At 42.5% G+C, this 19,235-nt stretch overlaps 1 protein-coding gene across 1 annotated transcript; it reads left to right on the top strand.

The window, feature by feature from the left end:
• Positions 1-6,362: 6,362 nt before the first annotated feature.
• On the top strand, positions 6,363-9,722 carry LOC121950123 (acidic mammalian chitinase-like). Its single transcript, XM_042496045.1, has 12 exons — positions 6,363-6,387; positions 6,487-6,513; positions 6,650-6,854; positions 6,945-7,001; positions 7,137-7,302; positions 7,638-7,762; positions 7,887-8,010; positions 8,515-8,697; positions 8,792-8,908; positions 9,018-9,146; positions 9,345-9,450; positions 9,496-9,722. Exons 1-12 carry the CDS (start codon positions 6,363-6,365, stop codon positions 9,720-9,722), a joined length of 1,491 nt encoding a protein of 496 aa, XP_042351979.1.
• Positions 9,723-19,235: the final 9,513 nt, after the last annotated feature.

Below are 19,235 nucleotides of genomic sequence, written 5' to 3'. Positions count from 1 at the left end.
TTGGAGCCTTCTATAGCATTTATAAAAAAAAACCCAACATTTTATTTAAAAAAAAAGGCAAAACAAAGTTATCAAAGTATTTTAACCAAGCTTTATGAATATCAACCTACAACAACAATATGATAAAAGCTGTGTGCATGGAACGTTGCTGGATGGTTTCGGAAAAGAAACCTGTCGTGGTGTTATTATATGCCGGCAGACAGTATGTCCATTATGCACATGGGCGGCATCACTTGAAAATGCGGCCAGTGGCACCTGGTGCATCTTTGTTTCAAGTTAGAGTAGTTTGTTTCTGTTCTTTTAGGAAGTTAGGGGAAAGACACTGAGTCTGACAACCCTCTGTGGGCTGGCTCCGCGACTTTACACCTTTTTGTTCCTTTTGGCGGGAACCTCCACCCCTCTTGTTCTGTTGATTGTTTGTTATCATTTGTTTCTTCTTATTTTCAGAGAAACATCATGGCGGGGGTTTAAACCAGTTAATTTACCGGTATTGAATAAAGTTTTGTCCTATTTCGGTGTTCAACTGTCAGGTGCTTTCATATGCTGCGGTCTTTGTTGAGCCTTTTGTTAGTTTTAATATAAGCCATAACATATTTGGGGGCTTGTCCGGGATGCCCGCTTAATTAGTGGTTTCCTCGGTTTTTGTGTCCGTGTCTGATTTTTTTTTGGCATGGTTGTTTGTCTTGCAGACAGTGTCATCGTGACTTTTTTTGGCTGCAAGTTGATTGTGTGAGTTACACTTTTGTGTTGTTGCTTTGACACTTTGTTTGGTTTGCTGTGATTTGCTTTGTGCATTTTTGTTGTTTTTACGCACGTGTGGGACACCACTGGGTGTCCTGTTTTTTTTCCTGTGCTGCCTGCCTTCTCCCGCGCTGTTCGGTGTGAACGACTTTTTCTTTTTCTCGCTCTCCCCTTCTGCGCGCTGTGTTGTTGCCGAACTATGGGTGCATTGTTGTTTTTTTCCCCTCTCTTCTTGTCTTCGGCCTTTTTTCGTTTGTGTTCGGTATGGAGTTCAGTCTTGATGACTTCATTGCGCAGCCGACCCTTGAGAAATTCCATCGCTGCATGAAGGAGCATTGTATCCTTCTTGTTGATCATTTTAATGTGCCTGTGTCTAAGCAACTGAAGAATCGAGTTGTTAAATCTGAGTTGTTTTCTGTGCTGTCTAATAAGGGGGTTTTGCCCTGTGATGCGTGTTCACCTGGCGGGAGTCTGTCCGTGGGAGGGAGGAATTTGGGGGAGGTGCTCCATTTGGAGGAGCTGGAAATTGAGATGCGCCGCTTTGATTTAATAGAAAAAGAATTGAGTAGATTTAGATTAGAGTTGATTTAGAGGAAACTACGTGGCAGCTATATTTAAAGGAGCTGGAGTTACACCGCTCCTCTTCGCCTCCACTGTCTTGTTTTCAGTGTGATGAATTTGATGTTAATAAATGCCTCCGTTTGATCCCGCTGTTTAAGGAAAGGGACATTGATAAATATTTTACCTTGTCTGAGCATGTTGCGAATACTCTACAGTGGCCTAGGCATGGTTAGCCTTTGCTTCTCCCGTGTGTGTGCAGGATGCTTATGCATCTTTGTCACCTGAGTTGAGCCTGGATTATGCACATGTTAAGGCCGCAGTGTTGAGGGCATATGAGTTGGTACCGCTTGAGATATTCAGACAGCCAGACTTACATTGAATTTGGTCATGAGAAAGAAGCGTTGATCATTGGTGCGACGCTACTAGTATACGGGATTTCGACAAATTGCTTTACCCGATGCTCCTTGAGGAGTCTACCAGATAAAATTGCTACTCACATTAATGAGCAGAAGGTGTCAAAATTGTGTGATGCAGCTGTCCTCGCAGATGAGTATGTCCTCACACACAGGGATACGTTTGACAGAACTCATCCCTCCTCAGAGCGCTGTGCACCGGTAGCTAGACCCTTTGTTCAGTCCCCAAAGCAGAGCACTGATGTTGAGGTGAAAGATGGTGGTAAGGATGTAGGGACCAGGGATAAGCCAGTTTGCTTCTATTGTAATAAGCGTGGCCACACCATTAACAACTGCTTTATTTTGAATAGAAGAAATAGTTCACCCAAAACAGTTAATTTGTTGAAGACTGAAGCCGCTTCCGGTGCGCGTGCTTTGCCTAGCCAGTCCACTGCAGTCAAACCAGATGGCGTGTTTTCTCCTTCTATTATGGAGGGCTGCGTTTCTTTGGCAGATGGGGGGGCCAAGGTTCCTGTGGTGATCTTGAGGGACTGTGCTGCCTCGCAGTCAGTTATTTTGAAAGGGGTGCTGCCTTCGTCACAGAAGTCCTCCGTTAACTCCAGTGCTCTAGTACGTGGGTTTGGGATGCTGTATGTGGGGGTGCCTTTGCATACTGTTTATCTTGACTCTAAGCCAGTAAAAGGGCCTGTCTTGGTTGGAGTTAGTGAGGAGTTTCCAATTGAGGGGTCCTTTATTTTGGTTAACGATTTGGCCGGGGGCAAGGTGTTACTCAATCCTGAAGTGACTGCTCCTCTGTCTGTGTGCCTGGATGAGTTAGAGCAGAAGTATAGGGGTGTGTTTTCTGTCAGAGAGGCAGAGGCAGGGCCAGGACATTTCTGGGCAAGATGAGATAGGGTTAGCTGACAGTTTTATGGCTGACCTGGGTAGAGTCATGTTGCCATGTTGTTGGTTTCTCCGCCGGTTTCAGCTGCTCCGTCTGTCGTTTCCTCCCCAGCCCTGGCTACATCATCTGTTTTCTCGACTTCGGCTGGCTTGTTCTCTCCTGTTGGGGGCGTCAGGCCCGAAGGTGTGTATGTCTTGCAAGCAGCTAATTGCTGAGCAACAATGTGATAAGTCACTGGCTCCTCTATTTTAATGTGGTTGTTTCGGGGCATGACATCAGGGGGCAGTCCACTGGTTATTTCCTGAGGGATGGGGTGCTCGTGCCTAAATGGACACCGCTGCAGGATGATTGGGGTGTTGTGACACAAATTGTGGTTCCACAGGCATACAGGCCTGAGATCCTGAAGTTGGCACATGACAACCCGCTTGCTGGCCAAGTGGGGGTTAATAAAAGCTACGATTCTGTCCTTCGGTGCTTTTTCTGGCCAGGGATGAAGGGGGACGTGTGTCAGCAATGTCAGACATGCCACATCTGTCAAGGATCTGGCAAGCCAAATCAGACCATTTCTCCCTATCCACTCTATCCCATTCCTGTTGTGGGGGAGCCATTCGATCATGTACTGGTGGACTGTGTTGGTCTTCTCCCCCATACAAAAGCTGGCTTTAGTCTCCTTTTAACTATTATGTGCTCTGCTACGAGATTTCCTGAAGCCATCCTAATGCGTATAACCACCGCTCCTGCAGTGGTTAAGGTTTTTTTTCCATGTCTGGGCTGCCTAACATGATACAATCAGACCAGGAGTCCAACTTCATGTTGCGGATTTTTGCCCAAATAGTGAAACAACTTGGTATCTTCCACTATTGCTGGAGTGGAGTGCGTATCACCCGGAGAGTCAGGGAGCAATTGAGCGCTTCCACCAGACCCAAAAGTCTATGCTTCGCGCCCACTGCCTTGAGTTTTCCAACGACTGGGATGAGGGGGTCCATCTTCTCCTGTTTGCTGTTCGTGAAGTGGTTCAGGAGTCGCTGGGTTTAATCTGGCAGAGCTCGTGTTCACGATGCGGGGCCCTCTCAAACTCCTGCAGGACAATGTCTAGGTGATAGTGAGCCACAGAATCTGGTTGTGCAACTTTCCTTTTAAGCGTCATCGCACCCATGAGTTGGCTAAGCAGAACATGTCTGTTGCTCAAGCAAAAATGAAATCCTGGTATGATGCAGATGCGAAAAGTTGCAGTTTCAGTCCTGGAGACAAAGTTTTAGTTTTGTTGCCCATTCCCGGTTCGTCTCTGCAGGCACATTACAGCAGGCCTTATGTTGTCCAAGAGAGAGTGAATGACCATAACTATGTTGTCACTACTCCAGAGCAGAGGTGGCGGAGTCAGCTTTGTCATGTTAACTGCCCCGCTGTCATCTGTCAAGGATGGGAAAACTGTCCTGTCCCTGTCCAATGCTAAACCCATCAACCAGGTCGGGGCTGCTGTGGCGCTGTCCGCTGTTGATCTGTTTGAGCCCGCGTCTTCTACTCCATCCGGTCTCCTACTTTTCCAAGAAGTTCAACCAACCCCAATGAGTGTATTCAACTGTGGTGAAAGAGGCACTGGCCTGTATTTTGGCCCTTCTGCATTTTGAAGTTTATGTTGGATCTGCAAACCCTCCCACTGTTGTTTATATGGACCACAATCTGCTAGTGTTCATTCACCAGATGCGCAATTCCAATCAAAGACTGATGTGCTGAGCACTTTTCTTGCATGCATTCAACATTGAGGTCAGACACGACGGGGCGGGACAATGTTCTGGCCGACACGCTGTCTCGTTGTTAGTTGTGAATGTTTTTTTTTTCCCATGTGCTCTCCTCTGTATTCACAATCTCAGGGTAGGGGTGTTGCTTGCCGCCCAGTTGTGTGCCTAAAATTACACACTGTGTTGTTGCCGTTGCTGCGGTTGCTGTCCTCCTCCTCTCCCCGTGCACTCCCTCCGCCCTCCTTCCTGAGCACCTGTTGCCAATTCCTTCATTCAGGAGTGCAGGTAAGGGGGGTGCGGAGTGGGAGGCTCACTCTCCGAGATGCATGCAGGGAGGAGGCAGCACACCAGCCGGGTTTGTGGGGGTTCTCTCCCTTGGTTTTTATTTTCTTTCCTTTCACCCCGGCATGTCTAGATTGCCGGGTTTTGGTGTTTTAGTTTGTTATGTTTGTTTGGGTTGGGGGTTTCCGGCAGTTCAGCTTTCTGTCTTTGTTTTAAGTTAGAGTAGTTCGTTTCTGTTCTTTTAAGGAAGTTAGGGGAAATACGCTGAGTCTGATGGCCCTCTGTGGGCTGACTCAGCCTCTTTTCACCTTTTTGTTCCTTTTGGCCAGAGCCTCCACCCCTCATGATTTGTTCTGTTGATTGTTTGTTATCATTTGTTTCTTCTTCATTTTCAGAGACAGTGCTGTTTCAGTAAAAAACAACCACTTTTCCATACTAAAAAGCCACTAGAATAAGGGCAATGACTCAGTTGTGTACTAAATCACAACTGATTTTGTTGTTTGTCAGTCTTTTACAGCGGTCTGCAGCTTGGCAGGCATCTCGCCTAGGTGACAAACCATCCACAATCCCTTCCACCTCCTGATGACAGTCAGCTCATTTATTAGGTCACTCTAGAAATGCTGATGTGATACATGGGAAATGTACAAATTTAACGTTTTCATGGTTTGCAGAATCAAACCATGGCAACATTTTTGTCTGGGGATCACTTATATATGTTACACTTGCAGTCTTTGTTAATGCACATAAAAAAACTTTGTCAGTTCTTTGTGAATCAGTAAAAAGTGGTAAAGCATGCATGAGCAGTATGACTTTGATAATCTGAAACAAGTCAGTCTGAGGTGACGATGTCCTTGGACAGTGCAAGGGCATTGCGCTAAGCTGTGTTTCTGTGATAAAAATAAATTACACTTGCTAACAAATGATCAAAACACAAAAGATTTCTTGATTTGTGGTTTGCCAACAGTGTTCAGAAGATCAATGTGTAATACACTGGAAATATTTTCTGCTTTTGTGTTGCTTCATTGAATTTTCCTAGTGCAAGCTTTCAGTTCATGACCTAGATTGAGTCATATCTTGTACAGAAACATGCTGTCTCCATACCATATACTAACGCTTATCACCATATGTCAGTTCACGTCTGATTTTACTTATCTTATCAAATATTTTGTACCTACAACATAAAGAACATGTCATAATTGCCCACCTACCTTTCATGGTAAATGAGGAGGGCTGATATCCTGATCTTGTGATGTATATAAGAAGATCCAAAACTCAACCACCTCGGTTCCTTGTGAAATCCTAAGGTAAGCTTACATTAGTAATTTAGCAGAAGCAATTCTCCTCTCCTCTCTTGCACTTCCAAGAGCTTCTTCATTGTAGACCGGAGAAATTTAGTTCTAGTTTAGTATGATTTTAGAATTAGACAAATGTTTATGCAGTTAATTGGAGCTGTGTTTAGGGCTGCATTGAGCTGGAAAGTACAAACGAGAGAGGAATTATGATTGTTCACAGTAGTGGAGTTATTGTACACCAACGTCAAATTGTTTTTTTTTAATGGGCCAGAAGATTTGAGTTTATGATAGTTATGGTCAAGTTGTGAATTAGAATCATGTTAATGATTCCAAAGAATATGCAGTCATATTATTTGTGATAGTATCATTTTGTTTGTCTTCATTTTTTCCTTGACATATGTTTATTTTTTTCTAGAAAAAAGCAGTTAAAGTTGTGAGCTTTGAAATTAGGATGACCAAGCTCACCATTCTAGCAGGTAAAGTCATCAGTGCTTTACACGACACTAATTCCTTGATATCTTGATACATTAAAACCCTTACATGGTATCCATTTGCTAATCTCTACCTCTTGATAGGCTTGTGCCTGGTGATGTGCCAGCTGGGTAAGTTCCACTTGAGTACATCTTGTGACATGCTCATAAAACTACCCATCAAAGTTTTTATTGATACTGACTTAACTATACGTCTTAAAATAATTGATGTTTTATAAAATGTTGATTACAAATTTGCTTTTTCAAGTAACTGCCTCCAGGATGGCTTGCTATTTTACCAACTGGTCCCAGTACAGACCTGGAACTGGGAAATACACACCTGCAAATGTGGATCCTTTCCTGTGCACTCATTTGATTTATGCTTTCTCCATCATCAACAACAAAAATGAGTTGGTTACCTACGAATGGAATGATGAGACCCTGTACAAGGCCTTCAATGGCCTGAAGAGCAAGTAAGAACTTGTATTTCCACAATATATAATATATACCAGCTTCGCCAGCTTGTGCTTCAATACGGCATTAAAAAAATCCCTTTTCCAAAGGAACCCCGGTCTGAAGACCTTGCTGGCTGTTGGTGGATGGAACTTTGGCTCAACTCAGTGAGTGCCTCTGCTTTATTTATCAAGTTTGTGCTTCATTACAAAAATACCATGAGGAGTGTTAAATCATTAGCTCTGATGTATTTCAGGAAAATGCTACTAAGTGATGTATAAACACTACACAAATTTCCTCAGGTTCTCCATCATGGTGTCCACTCCAGCCAACCGTCAGACATTCATCCAGTCTTCCATCAAATTCCTGAGGCGTCATGGATTTGACGGTCTGGATCTGGACTGGGAGTACCCTGGATCTCGTGGAAGTCCTCCAGTGGACAAGATGAGATTCAGTCTGCTCTGCAAGGTTTGACATCATCCTCACCCACTCCCTCCCCACATTCACTCCCCAATCCAGTCTCCACAACATGCCAAATCAAAATGAATGCCACTCATATCTACACTTTCTTCACCACCAAATTAAAAAAATGAGTTCAAAATGTACATTGTAGGACCACGCTGTCCAACTCAAGATACTATATTCACTAGCATTCAACTTACCATAGTATTAGTAAAAATTGACTTTAGACTTTTTAGTTTGTGGTGGGAGGGCAGATTGAATGAACTCATGAGCAATCAGGGACATATTGCAGTGATAACACTATATTTTAAATAGTCTCATATCAATGGTCTTTATTGCAGGAACTTGTTGAAGCCTATGCAGCTGAGGCCAAGGCCACAGACAAACCTCAGCTCATGCTTACTGCTGCAGTGTCTGCTGGAAAGGGAACCATTGATGCTGGATATGAGATTGCAGAGATTGCCAAGTAAGCTCCTGCAGCTTTCTTTTCTGAAAATGCTGTGATTTTAAATCAACGTTTGTATTCGATGATAGGTCGGTAGCTCGTCAGCATTTCGTGCCTAAAATGCAGTGTTTCACATGCATTTCAGGCACCTGGACTTCATCAATGTCATGACCTATGACTTCCATGGAGCTTGGGAGCGAGCCACTGGACACAACAGCCCTCTATATCGTGGCAAACATGACAAGGGAGACCTAATTTACTTCAACACTGTAAGAAAAGTAGTAATGTAATGCAGGAATACATAAATTACATTGGTCCAATACCCTTTAATGGTTAGCTCAACCAGTTTCACATGATAAGGTCTGTTTACGAATGACAGGAAGTACTCTTCAGCCACAAGTACAACTGAGAAACATTGTCAAGTCTGAGAAAATAGAACTGATAATGTCCCACTATCTCAACACTGATTTGGAGAGTAGAAATTTACAAAAAGCTTTTAGGGTTTGAAAAATATGGGAATTTACCAGGAACACAGTGTTTAAGGTGGGAATACAGTTGTTGCATTACGGGAAAGGTAGGGTCCAGCATTGTTAAGGCTTGACACTTACTACAAGTCAGGATATCTCATCTTCTGCTGAAACCCCCCTCTATTTGGAAATGCAATAACAAATCTCCAGAATATCTATTGATTCCTTAAAAGGACTGTCATTCATAGGCCTTAAAGAAACCCAGGCCTTGAGTCTGTGTTGTTCATCCCTCCTTTTCTATTTCAGGACTTTGCCATGAAATACTGGAGAGACCAAGGCACCCCAGTGGACAAGCTGATGATGGGATTTGCTGCTTACGGTCGTACCTTCCGTCTGACATCATCAAACACCGGTGTTGGTGCTCCAGCTAGTGGTGCTGCATCAGCCGGCCCATTCACACGTGAAGCTGGATTCTGGTCCTACTACGAGGTAAAGTCTAAACAAAATAAAGTGCATACTAACACAAGTAGAATGGATGGAAAATGGAACGCCCCAATGGCATTTCATTAATCTGGTCTTTTAGGTCTGCACCTTCCTGAAAGGGACTACCATTCAGTGGATTGATGACCAGAAAGTTCCCTATGCCAGCAAGAACAGCGAGTGGGTTGGATTTGACACCAAGGAGAGCTATGAGATTAAGGTAGGAGGGAAAACATTATACAGGGATCACAGCTTCAGGGTTGGTCTGCAGGGTGGGAGAGTCAGTTATTCCTCAGTTTTTTTGACATGTCTTCTTGTTCAATCCACAGGTTCAGTACATGAAGGACATGAACTTTGGTGGTGCCTTTGTTTGGGCCTTGGATCTAGATGATTTTAAAGGAGAGTTCTGTGGACAGGGAAGCCATCCTCTGCTGTCCCATCTGCGCAAACTTGTCAATGCTGGTGAGTCTTGCTTCTCATCTTTTTTATGAACAAATATGTTCCCAGCTCTTCATGGAAAGACAAGAATCATTATCAAGCTGTTATGCACAGTTCTTGACAGGCTTTTGGGAAAAATACTGATAGCCTTTACACAAGGTATATGCTTAAAAATTAGTCCTTTTGGTATAATGTCCCGTTCTTTTCATCTCTCAAAGATACACCTCTCCCCTCCATCAACCACAACGAAGAAACCTAGTGTTACTACCACAGCATCAGCCACTTTCACAACCACCAAACCTGCTGTTACCACTGTTACACCATGTGACACCCAAACAACCACTACGCCTGTTACCACTGCTGCACCAGCCACCAAAACAACAGTCAAACCCAGTGGTACCACCAATGCTTCATCCACAAAGACCACAATCCCTATCCCAGGACGAGGCTTCTGCAAAGACAAGGCTGATGGCATATACGCCAACCCAGAGGACAACACCAGCTACTATGTGTGTGCAGGCCGCCGAACCTACCTGAGGATGTGCGGAGTCGGCACTGTCTTTGACGACAGCTGCAAGTGCTGCGTGTGGCCATAAGAGTTCATTCATTAAAGGCTACTGACTGTCATCTCAGTACTACCTATACAAGCTTAATGCCTCTGGGAAATTATCCTTATGTGTGTGTGTGTGTGTGTGTGTGTGTAGTTTTAGATCATGTAGTGTATTATGCTCAGTTTCTTAAAGTTCCTAATTTGGTCAGGCAAGGAGGCCTCGAAGTTAGTGGTCTAGGGATGTTTAGGCCTGGAAGACAAGTGTGTAGAATACTGGCGCCAGGCTAGAGTAACATGGAATAAGGCTCCTTCCAAATAAGGAGATACTTGTGGGGTTTTGTGATTGATCACAGCAGGTAAAGAGTTGCTTTACGGACAAATGTATTGATGCCTGTACGTATATAAGAGACTTGCATGAGCTGTACAATAGAGAGATTCGCATTGGTCCTGAATCCTCTCCCAGGCAGACCATGGGGCCTGGTGGATGCTGAACTTTGCTGCAATAAATTGATTATTATGCAACCGAGTCGGTGTCCGCGGAGGTTTCTTCATCTTCCACACATCATTGCTACTTAAAGAGAAACAACTACAATCACAACATTTTGATGTTCAGAAAACATCTTAAAATTCAAAATGTGAAAGATTCAGGAGAATAAATGTATTATGACAGATTAAAAATGTGTTTGATAATTAATTGAAACCAAAAAAATCTCTCTATACATTAGGCTGCACACATACGTTTCACATGAAGAATTATATCAGTAGTATACATGTTGAAAGCAATCAAGACAAAACTCTAAATGCCATTTGGGGGGGAATACATTGGTTTGGAAATGTCACGAGCCACTGCAGAAAAATTAACTTCATCTCACCTCATTTGGTGATGTCATTCTAAAAATATTGGAGGTATTTTATCATATTACATTCCCACCCAATAAGGCTTGTACACTTTTGTCTTTTACAGTATTGTGTGACAAAAGGGGTAGAAAATGGCACTTATGGCTCTAACCAGCGATTAGTTCTTCTCTCACAGTCAACTTTGTGGTAACAGGGTGCACCAATGATTTCTTATGATGGTTTAGACAAGCTAGCAAAGCCACAGATAATTTGATGAGCTCCACAAATGACGCTACAACAAATTATCAACGAATATCATTATAAAAGTTTTTATCAACGAAAACAAAACTAAAAGTTATTGAAGTAACTCACCATAGCTTTATTAATATCAACCAACAACAAGGACAGAAAACAACAGACAGTTAACGTTGTTTGGGGGCCATAGACTGTACAAAAAGATGGACGTTGCGCCCCATTCACCCCCGCTATGCTGAAATGAAGCTAAAATATCCAAGATATGGCTGCTGCCATCTTTCACTGGTAATGTCATTGGGAGCCAGAGTCTGCACACTAGTGAAATCTGCGGTGGGGGAGTTCCCACCAACACACTGGTACAACCAGTGGTGAGTAGCCCTATTGCATGGATTTGCTGTCACAGCTGTCAGTTATCCCCTTTTTGTCAAATTGAATTCAAACCAAACATCGTAAAAACGATCACTTGAACAAACATCAGGGTGATGATCGAGATTGAAATGTTACACTTTGGGGGAACTGTCATGTTGTCCATCTTTATTTTCAGTCTATGTGTGGGGCACACCCCTAAAGTCTGCAGGAACCCAGCAGAGAGTGCTCATACACCACACACCAATCCCACTGATACATAAACCACCATATTCCTAGCTCCTATGATGCCTTGTGTGAATTATGGGTACAACCTCGAGTGCTGAACCCAAGCCCCCAGGGACAGTGCTAGGCTTTGAAGCAAATTTTGTATAGTGGCCAAAAGTAAGGTTACACCATCCCGGACCATCACATGATGCCAGGGCGCCCTAAAGACTTTTCCCCATAGACTTACATTGGAAAAGAGATGCCTGTACATCAGTGAGACATAGCGATGCGCGAACAAAAAGTACAATAGAAGAAGCATGGGGGTAAAAAATGAAGTCCCAAAAATATTCAAAAATTCACGTTGTAAATGCTTTGTGGGAAAGAAAATTATTTCAACTATTTGTTGAGTATCAATAATCAAGTTTCGTAATCGAGTTTTTGCCCCCCCCACATATAACATCAGCCAAGCAAGCCCTTGTCACTGCCCAATTGCCAATCTCTCGCATTTTCTATGGCGCTGGTGTTTCACTGCTGGCTGTGGAAGGTCAGCGGACTGTAATACTAACCACAGAAGTGAAACAAAAGCCCCTTAAACAAAAGGCCAATAAGAGTAATATTAATGTTGCCTAATCCAAGCAAAAGATATACAGATGACCAAAAAAGCATTTTAGAGTTATTCAAGCGCTAAGCAAAGTCTGCAGTTGGATTGATTTATTTTGTGTATGAGCATGGGGCAGGAAGGGGGCTGTGGATTGAGAGGTGGCATGATTAGGTGACTGGGTGTGTCTTAGCCACCCTCCCAGCCCTTCCCATGTAATTCTGTTTGTACATTCCAAGGTGGAGGCATTCAAGCCAAAAGTGTTTTTTTTTTTTTGTGACTCTTTAATGAACTGCACTAAATCCACCAAACATAGTAAATCTCTTATTGTGTATTAATTTTAAGGGGTTTTCTGTTTCCCTCTGGCATTCATAGACCAGACAATGTGTTGTAAAACAGAAATTTGCTACTGTTTCACTTCAAAAGTATTTTGAATTTATAATTTTTGGAGGTTGGTCAATTTTAGAATATACTGTGATGCTGATCTTTTCATGTAGGCTTGGTTGAAATGTAATAATAAAAGTAACTTGAATCATTTTCCTTCTGCACTATAACCTCCTGTAGTGGAAGTAGATCGCCTATTGAGCTCTTTATGCCTCACGCTCACATTGTCCTTTCAGTAATTTTGCTGCTTCATTTGCTGAAGCCAGACAGGTTCAAATGAAGCATTAATTATTAATGAATACTATGAAACAAAACAATTAAACAATAGTCATCATCACACCAGAAATCTGTATTTCATCAACTATTGCAGAGCAGAGAGTGGCTCTAGCATTGGAAAATAGTCACAAAATAGTCTGTGCAGAACTGTATTGTGCCTTTGGGCTCATGGTGGGTCATTGCACATTTTTATAATAGCAGGAATATCACTCACAGTGGGAATTTTTCATGGGTGTTTTCAGCATTGCTTAAATTTCTGCCTGAAGACCTTTGCATTTATAATCAGTTAAGAGATAGGGGTGTGTCAACACCAACACCTCGCTATCTGTGTGGCATCACATGGTGTTTGTGCCAAATGAAATGGGGACAGTATCTGATGATCGCCTGCCAGAATGTGTTACCTCATACCCGACACTATATCATACATGCCCTTTGGAACTTGGCAATAGAAATAGGATACAATAAAAACACATTCATATCATTGCTGTTATTACTGACGATTTTACTTCAAAGGACTATTTTATCACTTTACTAATTGCTTTCATTTAATAATCCACTAAAGTTTAAGCTGATCCTTTTAGGGAATGCACTTTTGGGATCAGTGTAGAACAGTCTGAGAGTGATATTCCCCTAATGAAGAATGCCAAGGTAATTGGCTATGGAAAAAAGCATATATAAACACACAGAAGCAAAAATAGACACACAAATTGATTGATTATCATATTTTATAGGCCATAAGCCTCCTTTATTGTTCATAACAGATTATCTGTGTTTTCCTGTCAGATTTGTAGAAAAAACACACCGGAACTCAGGACCACATAGCAAAAAAAGACAGCAGGCAGTGCTCCATGGAAGATCATCATGCTTCGCTGCACTTCTGCATCCATTGTGTACACAGCACAAGACAGAAAAATTGTGTGTGTGTGTGTGTGTGTGTGTGTGTGTGTGAAAGAGAGAGAGAGAGGTGTGGGTGTGAAATGAACACAAAGACGAAGGCTGCATGGCCTTCAAAATAAAATGGCTGACAAAAGAAAACTTCAAGAGGGGGGCCGAAACATGAGATCGGTGGGAGATTAATTGGCCCTCTCTGAGTGTAAAGTGTAATTGTTTTGAAAGCAAAATTTGGAGTACGTGTGTGTGTGATCTATGTTGCCTGGGTTAGTAAAAGGATGTGACTCTACATGTGTCAAGTATTAGCTTACTAGCATCAACTAAGTTTTGACAGATCTAACTACCCAATAACCTGACTACAAAGCGATCACAACAAATAAACAAATTAAATAACATCAGACACATGCAAAAGTTGCCATCATGTCGCCTATTGCAGTCAGTGGAAAAAGAGCATCTTGAAGCATCACTTCTTCTCTTACGGATCATGTTTTCTATGTTGTCTAGATAAAGTATTCAATTTCTCAGAATTTTGACTTGATAACTGAAATTTTTGGCATTTGTTTGATATTCTAATTCAAATCAGCTTTGTCGACATGGCTGTTTATGTTTCATTGTTGCCAAAGAAAAATAAAAGATTATTTAATTATTACATTTTGCACAAGTTAGACAGATTATCACAAGATAATAAATACATCACAGACATACATTTTAGACACATATTATATACATACCGTCAATCACGTATGACAACATTAAACATATTTTTGCTGCTAAAACTGCATACTGATTTTATGGATATATGTCTTTTTTTTAAAGAAATTTCATCTTAAATCTTTACATTTCTCACAGTATAGTAGGAAGTGAGATTCAGTCTTGATTAATCTTTGATGACAGAGTGAACACAGCCTGGCCTCCCTGGGCAGTCTGTTGTGTCTGTGATGGCCTGTTTCTATGGCCAAGCTGTGTCCACTCAGTCTGTACATTGTCAACATTTTTCTTTGTTTCATATCTGTCATGGTGGTCAGGTATTCTGCCAGCATGTATTCTCTGTTTAGGGTCAATTCAAATTTCAATTTACTTTGTGATTTTGTGATTTCATTCCAATATTTGATATAATTTTCTTTTTGTTTTGAGATGAGTTGGTTGGGCCGGATTGTGAAGTGTCTGTCTTGAAGCTTTGGTGTGTTTTGGCAGAGCTTCAGGATCAACTGTTAGAAGGGACTCTTGTCTTTGTTCAGCTCCTGGCACTAAAGGGCCCTGTGATGGTAAGAGTGGGGGTCACTAGATACCAGATGATCATAATATTTGATTATTTGCTTTTGAATTTTAATTATAAGAGGGAACACATGTACATGAACTACATGTACAGCTTTTGTGCTACAGCCAGGTGATTGGCTGTATCATAGTGGAAGTCACCTCTTAATTCTACACTGATGAGGTAGCCCCACCAAATAACAACTCTCCAGTAGTGCCTAAAAGCTGTGCGTTCAAGTCTCAGGTGGTGCAGATTGAACATGCTTTTGTGTCCTCAGACATTGTGCTGTGTGGGTTAGAAACATAATATTTCATTCTTGTATCTGGTGGAAAACTGTGATGTGCGAAGCTCCTGATAAACTTGCGATAATACGAACAAAGTCCAAGGAATGCTCTTACTTCCGTTGCTGAGCGTGGAGCAGGCCATTCCTGAACACTTTTCACATTTCATGGGTCTAGGTGAATGCCATTCTTGGATATCACATGGTCCAAAAAATTAACCTGAACTCTGGCAAGACTGCATTTTGATCGATTTAACTTGAGGCCACTGGAGAGGATCTCTTCCAGGTTCTGGAGATGTTCACTGAAAGAGCGACTGTAAATGAGTACATCATCCAAATAGACAAGCCAGGTTTTCCAAGGAAGGCCATGTAGTACCATCTCCATTAAGCGCTGACATGTGGCTGGAGCATTGGTGAGTCCTATTGGCATTACTTTGAAGTGATAAAGTCCCCTGCCTGTCATGAGTGTTGTTTTTTCACGGTCTTCCTCTTCTAGCTCAACTTGCCATTATCCATGCTGAAGGTCCATTGTGGAGAACCAGGCAGAGCCAGGCAGAGCATCCAGTGCATCGTCGACTCTGGGAAGAGGGTGTGAGTCTTTGATTGTCACTGCATTGAGTGTTCTATAGTCCAGGCAAATATGCCATGTGCCATTTTTCTTGCACACTAAAACCACTGGTGCAGCCCAGGGACTGTAGCTTTCCTCATTGACATCTGCTTTCAACAGGTTTTTCTCATGCACTAGTATGGAGGTTTCTGCTCCATAACTTTCCAGTTAATGACCTCTGAAAGTGTGGAATCTTGTTGCTGTTCCTTTTTTAAGATCTTCTTCTGGTAGTTGAAGCACAAATGTGGAGCAGACAGATTGTGTAGCACATTGCAAGTCTGGACCAGGAAGCTGTGGTAATGTAGGACTTGAGTGTCTTTTGTCCGGATGTGAGCTGGCTGGAGCAGCGTAGGTGAGGTGCTCTGCTCTGTAGGTCTGGTGTCAGTAGTCTGGATTTCAGCTCTCTGTTCTGGAGTCACTCTGTAGGCTCGCCGTTTAATTGGTGTGGCATCATCAGAGTGGATATGATGCTTTATTATGCCTGTTCGACCTCTGTCCTCTGAGTGTGCCCTGAATACTGCTGAGTATTTCTGAGATGGCGATTTCAGAGACTGAGCTTGAGAAGTTGATAAATTTCCTTTATCTGACTGTACAAGTGGAATTACTGTGTAATTGCTGTGTAAATTACTGTGGAATGTACAGGTAAGGTGGGTTAACATGTTTCTTCCACTGGTATGATGTCAACAGATGAAGCAGAGTGAGACTCAAAGTGTTGTCCAGTGAGTGCAGCTCAATGTCGTCTCTAGAGGGATTTATGAGCCTAACCACAGTTGCACCATTTTGAACTTCACTGAGGGAGTGTGCCACGATAATGTCACAGACTGGATTGGGCATGAAGACTCCACAGTCAGTTGGCATAGGAGAAGCAGGTGTAGCCGGTAACACAGGCTGTGATGAGGGTTTCACTCATAGCTGGAATCTTAGTAGGTGCTGGCACAGACACATTACAGCAAGTGGCCACTTCATGTCCTTTAGGCAGTAGGGAATTTTTATGTCCAACAGTTGCAGTAATTTCTTTTTTAGATCAAGGAGGGCATGATGTTTTTCCAGAAAATCCCAACTTAATATGATCCTCTGAGAACTTCAAATTCCTGCTTCCAAAGTCTGATTCCAATGGTTATCTGTCCTAGGATGTCCAGGCGCTGGCCATTGACTGCACGAGCAGGTACAGAGGAGGCTGTCATGGGGCACTTTTTCAAAGCTGGATGAACGTTTCAATGGAGACAAAGGAACCAGAGTCAATTAAAGCGCACGCTTCAGTACCTTCAACAATAGCCAAGATGTTTGAGGAAACAGAGCAGTCAGTTAATGAGTCTTTGTCATCAAGGGGAGGTATCATTCTGGGGCTGTGATACAGTAGCTGATGTTTGCCCCTTAACAGCAGCTAATGAGAGTTTCCCTGTCTGGTGGAGCTAGAGTGTGCGGACCTTTCAGGAGACTGAAATTGAACACTGCCCCGAGTATGTGGACTTTGTTTCTCCGCTGAGCTGTATTATACATTCCATTAAATTACATTATTACATACCTTACACTAGCTTTGATTGCCTTTCTGTTCAAACATACCTGCCAACATTAACGTTAGGCTGTGAAAAAGAGGTGACTTTTTGGGGCCCTAACATTAACGTTAACAATGCATAACGTTAAAGTTGAAAACGTTTTATGTTTCAGATAACATTCCGTAATGTGAATAAATAGCATGAAATAATGTCAGGTAATGTTCAGTAGTAAAATCCTGTTTGTATTTTCAGGTGAGTATATTAAAAAAAAAATCCAGAAGAAGAGAAAGATAAGGAGAGGTTCAATGTTATAAATTTATTTTGATGTTATGCCCTGAGTTTTGAAGGAAAAGATATTATACTGATACTATGTTGATAGCGACTGGTATAATATTTAAATGTTCCAACCTGTGTGATAAAATATTGGTTTTGTGAGAGAATCTAATGTTACTCATTCTCAATGATATTATACAAGTGGGCAGGCAGGGGTAGTGGAGGAGGTGAGTGGAGGAGCAGAGCAGGAAGATGCATCTTACAGGAAAGTAAAGTGAAGGAGAGAGCAGCAGGGAAAAAGAGAGCGGAGGAAGCGAGAGAGGAGAAAAAAATAAAAAAACAGTCCATTATTAGAACCATCTGGACCAATAGTATTAATGAGAAACATGCACTATTTCAGTGAACTTCTTAGTGTCAGGATGCATTCATTTACCTGAAACATGCCCTCTCAAGCCTTCCAGTGGTTGCATTTCCTGATTTCACATTGTTATTATCCCTTAACATGGATGCTTCATACTCTGCTATTGATGCTGTGCTATCTCAAAGACAGGGACAGCATGAGAAAGTCATTGCATATGCCAGCCATGATCTAACAAAAGCAGAAAGGAAATGATCAACCTACGACAGAGAACTCTGAGCTTTTGTCTGGGCAGTGCGTCATTTTCGCCACTACCTTTACAAGCAGCCTTTTGTTATTGTCACAGACCACAAACCCTTCTTGGGCATCATCGACAATGACAGAACAGGTTTTCATGCACGCTGGGCTCTTGCACTTGATCCTTTTGAGTGGACTGTAATGCTGTGCTATCTCAAAGACAGGGACAGCATGAGAAAGTCATTGCATATGCCAGCCATGATCTAACAAAAGCAGAAAGGAAATGATCAACCTACGACAGAGAACTCTGAGCTTTTGTCTGGGCAGTGCGTCATTTTCGCCACTACCTTTACAAGCAGCCTTTTGTTATTGTCACAGACCACAAACCCTTCTTGGGCATCATCGACAATGACAGAACAGGTTTTCATGCACGCTGGGCTCTTGCACTTGATCCTTTTGAGTGGACTGTAATTCACAAACAAGGCAGCAGCCACGTCAATGCAGATGCAATTTCACGTCCCCCGGCTGACACCAGACCTACAGAGCAGAGCACCTCACCTACACTGCTCCAGCCAGCTCACATCCGGACAAAAGACACTCAAGTCCTACATTACCACAGCTTCCTGGTCCAGACTTGCAATGTACTACACAATCTGTCTGCTCCACATTTGTGCTTCAGCTACCAGAAGAAGATCTTAAAAAAGGAACAGCAACAAGATTCCACACCTTCAGAGGTCATTAACTGGAAAGTTATGGAGCAGAAACCTCCATACTAGTGCATGAGAAAATGCCCACCTGCTGAGAGCACTTTGGCAAGAGCACCACAGATTTACTTTTCATAATGGTTTGGTTTCTGTCGTAAAGTTTTCAGTCCATCCATTAAGTCAGTGTTGCATCAAATTGTTGTCCCCCAGGCCTTACAAAACACTGTTCTAAAGCGACTGCATGGAAATCCAGCTACAGATCATCTTTCTGCTGATTAAATTCTGAAACTTTCTCAGCAACTGTGTTACTGGCTATTCGTGTCACTTGACATCAAGCTGTGGTGCAAGCAATGTGTACCATGTGATGCAAGACAAAGTCCTGTACCTCACCAGAGAGCTCCAATGAAAACCATTGCTGCTACTGAGCCATTCCAAAAGGTCACAGCTGATATACTTGATCTTTTCATCATAAGTCATGCCCACAGGTATGTGGGTATTGTTCAGGATTATTTCTCCACGTATGTCAACTTCTACG

The sequence above is a fragment of the Plectropomus leopardus genome, chromosome 2 (genome assembly GCF_008729295.1).
Source record: "Plectropomus leopardus isolate mb chromosome 2, YSFRI_Pleo_2.0, whole genome shotgun sequence".
NCBI classification, from domain to species: Eukaryota; Metazoa; Chordata; class Actinopteri; order Perciformes; family Serranidae; genus Plectropomus; species Plectropomus leopardus.
Note: the sequence above shows the minus strand (reverse complement) of the source record. Positions and strands in the feature narration are given on the sequence as shown.

What these genes read in the sequence shown, in the direction of transcription:
- LOC121950123 (XM_042496045.1), top strand. Translation starts at nt 6,363, where the DNA reads ATGACCAAGCTCACCATTCTAGCAG. An exon ending in TTCAATGGCCTGAAGAGCAA is followed by an intron (nt 6,855 to 6,944) that starts GTAAGAACTTGT and finishes CCTTTTCCAAAG; the next exon opens with GAACCCCGGTCTGAAGACCT. An exon ending in TGTTACCACTGTTACACCAT is followed by an intron (nt 9,451 to 9,495) that starts GTGACACCCAAA and finishes CTGCTGCACCAG; the next exon opens with CCACCAAAACAACAGTCAAA.